Source organism: Piliocolobus tephrosceles, chromosome 5 (genome assembly GCF_002776525.5).
Source record: "Piliocolobus tephrosceles isolate RC106 chromosome 5, ASM277652v3, whole genome shotgun sequence".
Taxonomy (NCBI): domain Eukaryota; kingdom Metazoa; phylum Chordata; class Mammalia; order Primates; family Cercopithecidae; genus Piliocolobus; species Piliocolobus tephrosceles.
The window spans coordinates 116,793,151-116,798,421 of NC_045438.1; the positions used below are offsets into that span (position 1 = coordinate 116,793,151).

The following is a 5,271-nucleotide window of genomic DNA, read 5'->3' on the forward strand; positions in this document are numbered from 1 at the left end:
CTTCTTCTTCTTCTTCTTCTTCTTCTTCTTCTTCTTCTTCTTCTTCTCCTCCTCCTCCTCCTCCTCCTCCTCCTCCTCCTCCTTCTCCTTCTCCTCCTCCTCCTCCTTCTTCTCCCTCTCCTTCTCCCTCTCCTTCTCCCTCTCCTTCTCCCTCTCCTTCTCCTCCTCCTCCTCCTTCTCCTCCTCCTCCTCCTTCTCCTCCTCCTTCTTCTTTTCTTCTTCTTTTCTCCTTCTCCTCCTCCTCCTTCTCCTCCTCCTTCTCCTCCTCCTTTTTCTTCTTTTTTCCCCAAGAAGGAGTCTCGTACTGTTGCCCGGGCTGGAGTGCAGTGGCTCGATTTCTTTTCACTGCAATCTCCGCCTCCCGGGTTCAAACGATTCTCCTGCCTCAGCCTCCCGAGTAGCTGGGATTACAGGTGTGCGCCACCATGCCTTGCTAATTTTTGTATTTTTAGTAGAGACGAGGTTTCACCATGTTGGCCAGGCTGGTCTTGAACTCCCGACTTCAGGTGATCCGCCCTCCTTGGCTTCCCAAAGTGCTGGGATTATAGGCGTGAGCCACCGCACCCGGCCTTCAGCTCTTCTTCTGTATTATGTTGAAAGTCGGTGATGGGCCTTGCTCATCCCCAGTAAGGGTCAGTGGCAATGGTGGGTGAGCAAAGCATGGTTATGACAAAGGGAATCTGGCAAGATTTTTAGCTTTTCTTTTCATTAGGTCTTTGGGGCACTTTCATTCTTTGTGCATTACTATAACACCAGATAAAGTGACGTTTCAATGTAAGTATAAAAAAAAACACTCCAGAGCTCAAGAGAAATAGTTTCCATATTCTCTGTTGTTGTGCATCATTAGTGCCCCGGTTTCTTTCAATTAGCATGGATAATTGGAACTTTGCTAAAGTTGGTTTTGCATAATGTTTTTCTTAATGCAGTCAGCTTAACTATATAGTTCAATTTAACTGTATCGTTTTGTTCATTAATTCACTCACTCCCTCTTTCAGAAATTCATTCCGAAAGTGTTTATGGAACGTGTAATATGCAGGAATTTATAATCTAATGGGTGTAGATCTGACAGGAACACAAATACTACATTTCCAGACAATTAAAAAATGCTGCTTGAGTGCTAGATGATCAAAGCTTTATAATTTAAGGATAATAAACATACTTCTGATTGAACCATTTTAGGGACTGTTCTTAGAGGAGATCATATCTGAGCTGGGCCTTAATGGAAGGGTAGGATTTTGACAGACAGAGTATTCTAGGCAGTGTATTCTAGGTGGAGGGGTGGCTTGGATGAAGGATTTTGTGGGAGATTCATGGGATATCAAGTTGGAAATGAAAACAAGAGCTATCGTTTATTAAGCCTCTATTTTCGTTTTACAGATTTATAGGTGTTTTATATAGAACATGCTATTTAATCTCGTTAGTAGTCTCATAAAGTGACCATTATTATCCAATTGGAAGGAAGAGAAACTAGAGGCTCAGCAAGGAAGCCAGGATAGGATTTTAACCCAATCTCAGACCCTGGCATTTTTCTGTCTCACTGTTTAGAAGCTCTTAGACTATGGAGGGCTTCACTTACTAGCTAGGCTAATGAGTTTAGTTCTCAGTTTGGCACCTTGATACCTTTAGGTGTGAGTGTTCCCATTTCCAGGTGAGGAACTGAGGTGCAAAGAGAAGCCCTGATCCCATAAAAGGACAGGAATGCGGAGTTCCACCAGAGCATGCATCTCTTGCTAGTAGGTGAGGCGAGTCTCTAACTGATTGCAGCCTCTTCTGTTTTCCAGGTCAAGTACTTGCTGCTGTCGATATTGGGGCTTGCCTTGCTGAACGAGGTGGCAGCTAGGAAAATCCCCAAAGTAGGACATACTTTTTTCCAAAAGCCTGAGAGTTGTCCACCTGTGCCAGAAGGTAGTATGAAGCTTGACACTAGCATCATCAATGAAAACCAGCGTGTTTCCATGTCACGTAACATCGAGAGCCGCTCCACCTCCCCCTGGAATTACACGTAAGTGCAAATGAGACTGATCTTCACATTCTTTGGAAAAATATGTTAATTCTTTCTTATCATAAAGTAGAAAATGTAGAATACATAGAAAACATAAGAGGGAAAATCCTCTTAACAATGAAAATTTCATTTTACCTGGGAGCTCACATCTTTCTTGTTTTGGGCTAGGTTCACCTTTGTGGTTGACGGTCCTAATATTATGCTTCCACATTCTCATAAACTCTGTGCCTTTTTCTGCTTCATGTAGCTCTAGGATAGAATTCACAAATTTTCCTGTGTTGGAAGAGAGGGTTCTTTAAAGCAGATTGCATAATTATCTCCACATGAGGATAAATGGGAACCAGAAAAGTCGGTTTAAGGAGATTCACTCAGATTAGACATTATCCTTTAAGGAGTGGGAATAAGTGGAGGAGAAAGGCCAGTCTGGGAAATGGGATGTTAGGTGGAGACCTTCAGGGTAGTCTTGTAATTTGGCCTTAAGTTACAGGTTCTTGGAACACCAAGCACCCCCTCATACTCTCCAAATGTAAGTATAAAAATAGATTCCAGGGACAATTGAAGTGTTTCTGGGGTTGTCATGTAGCTTCTCATGTGAGTGTGTTATGAGAAAACCTTGGGACTGTAGTGCCCCCTGCCTCAAACTGGGAAGATGTGGAGAGACCGAAGAATGACTTGGACAAGTCCAGCTTAGCGAGTAGATGAGTTTATTAAGACTTACATATGGGGCACCCTAGGGCCACAGCAGGACAGATCTAGAGATCCGCCCTGCCTCCCATCTCTAAGCTGGCTTGTAAGTGAATTTGCTGGCTCTTTGCCTACTGTGTGTGTCCAATGGGACTGTTTCCCTTGGTAGGTTCTCAGATACTCTCTGAGATGTTTGGGTTCTCAGTGGCCTGCTCCTTGGCTGTGCATGGTGGCCCTGGCTCACTGCCCATCCTTCATGGTTCAGACAGTGGATACACACCCTCAAGTAACTTGGTGGGAGTCCTGTCACACTACAAGTGGAGTATGTACAGTGGCAAGCTGGCAGGATAAATGTTGCGGTCTTTATGCCTCCAGGCAGAGGGACCTATTAAAGGAGAAATGGAGAGAGGGTCTGAGATTCCCAGACCTCTAGGACTGGCTTTCCTTTCCAAGCAGCAGGCTCTGTAGTCCGACTAGTGATGGAAGACTGACTAGTGACATTCAATCTCCAGGCAGAGAATAAAAAATAATTGTAATAATAATAATGCCAATAAAAGATCTAATGTGAATTGAATGCTAACATTTGTACAGTGGGGTATTTTATATGTACTTGTATCACTGAGCATTCTCAACTACTGAGCATGCTCATGTATCACTGAGCATGAGAAAATGGTATATGAAAATCCCCATCTTATAGTTGAGGAAACTGAGGCTTAGAAAGGTAAGCCACTGCCAGAGGCTGGTGTATGCTTCCAGGCTGTGTGGCTCCAGAGCGTGTGCCACAGCCCTGCGGAACTACCTCACTGCAGGTGAGCACCCAGTGCTGCGGGGTTCTCCTTTGCTGTCTTCCTCCCCCATGCCTCACCATTGTGCTTTGGCTTGCTCCTCCTGCAGTGTCACTTGGGACCCCAACCGGTACCCCTCGGAAGTTGTACAGGCCCAGTGTAAGCACTTGGGCTGCATCAATGCTCAAGGAAAGGAAGACATCTCCATGAATTCCGTTCCCATCCAGCAAGAGACCCTGGTCCTCCGGAGGAAGCACCAAGGTTGCTCTGTTTCTTTCCAGTTGGAGAAGGTGCTGGTGACTGTTGGCTGCACCTGCGTCACCCCCGTCGTCCACCATGTGCAGTAAGAGTTGCACATCCCCTCAGCTGAAGAAGCTGTAGAAATGCCACTCCTTACCCAGTGCTCTGCAGCAAGTCCTGTCTGATCCCCAATTCCCTCCACTTCACAGGACTCTTAATAAGACCTGCATGGATGGAAACAGAAAATATTCACAATGTATGTGTGTGTGTACTAAATTTTATATTTGATATCTAAAATGTTAGAAAAATTAATATATTCAGTGCTAATGTAATAAAGTATTAATAATTGAAAAATACTTCAGGCATTTGTTTGCAATCCCAGCTTGTACTCACAGACTGTGTAGTCCTACAGATTTTGGAATTCTATATGCCTATCATTTGTTTTTCATATTTCCTCATCAGAGCACCAGTGTTAGAGTTGTTTTGTTATTAATGGTGCCTGAAGGTTGGTTACATAAAGAGTTAAGGAAAATGGTACAAACAGAACTCAGGTTCCCTAGGGACACTTTACCGCTTCGTTATCCCAACTACATTATTTTACAAAGCAAGTATTTCTTGGCCACTGTGCTAGCCAGTGGAGATACAAAGAAAAGTAAGAAATGCATATGAAGGGCCATGTGTTGGTAGAGGCCATCCAAAGAGCCCCTGGTCATGAGGGCCATGGTGGCCACTTTGTTTCCTCCTCTGACTTCTGGGCCCTTTAGGGGTCACTGGTTATCTTTTGTCCATCTCTTACACATCGTAGGGGCACACAAACTTCCAGATTCTGAGCTCCATGCCACTCTGAGGAAACTGAGAGGTCTTCTGGTGCCTCTGTTGCACACCACATTTTCTCCTTTACTTCCACCATGCCACTAGCTCAGAGTACATCTGCATGGCTGCTGCCTCCCAGGTTCCAGAGAGAAAATGGGCTATAAGTTCTCACTCCCACCTAGGACTTGGCTTGAGGATGGACAGTCGGCAGGAGCCTGGCTCCCATTTTGAACTCTTCAGTCTGTTGGTGGATGTGGAATGGGAGTGGTTGGAGAGGCTAACTCTTTCATCTCTTTGCTCCAGAATCTTGTGCTTAGGATATAAATATTGACTTTTGTACTGAAAATGTTCAGGTTCTTAAAATGTAAAATACCTTCCTCTCATAGCTATCAGCTTCACAATTTTGCTCTAAATCTCACAAGTTCATTGTGATGCTCAAATCTGTGTGAAGAAAGTTTTCTCTGTTCATTTTGGCAGTAATAGCTGTACCCTAGGTGTAGGCATATAAAAAACCCTCTGTCTGAGTAGTGGGGGAAGTATAAAGGAAATTTCAGGGGGAAAAGAATTGCACCACTGGGTGTATCAAGACACCATCGCGCAACACTTTGGGAGGCCAAGAAGGGAGGATTGCTTGAGACCAGGAGTTCAAGACCAGTCTAATCAACACAGAGAGACCCCATCTCTCTCTCTCTCTCCACACACACACACACACACACACACACACACACACACACACACACACACACA

General features: G+C 44.5%; 1 protein-coding gene across 1 annotated transcript in view; it reads left to right on the plus strand.

Moving 5' to 3' along the window:
* The window catches only part of IL17F (interleukin 17F), an 8,139-nt gene extending 4,080 nt beyond the window's left edge, over positions 1-4,059 (plus strand). The window contains exons 2-3 of the mRNA XM_023212469.1: positions 1,782-2,002; positions 3,581-4,059. Of these exons, the coding sequence (XP_023068237.1) occupies positions 1,782-2,002; positions 3,581-3,818 (459 nt within the window). The 3' untranslated portion in view covers positions 3,819-4,059. The remainder of the gene's footprint in view (positions 1-1,781; positions 2,003-3,580) is intronic.
* Positions 4,060-5,271: the final 1,212 nt, after the last annotated feature.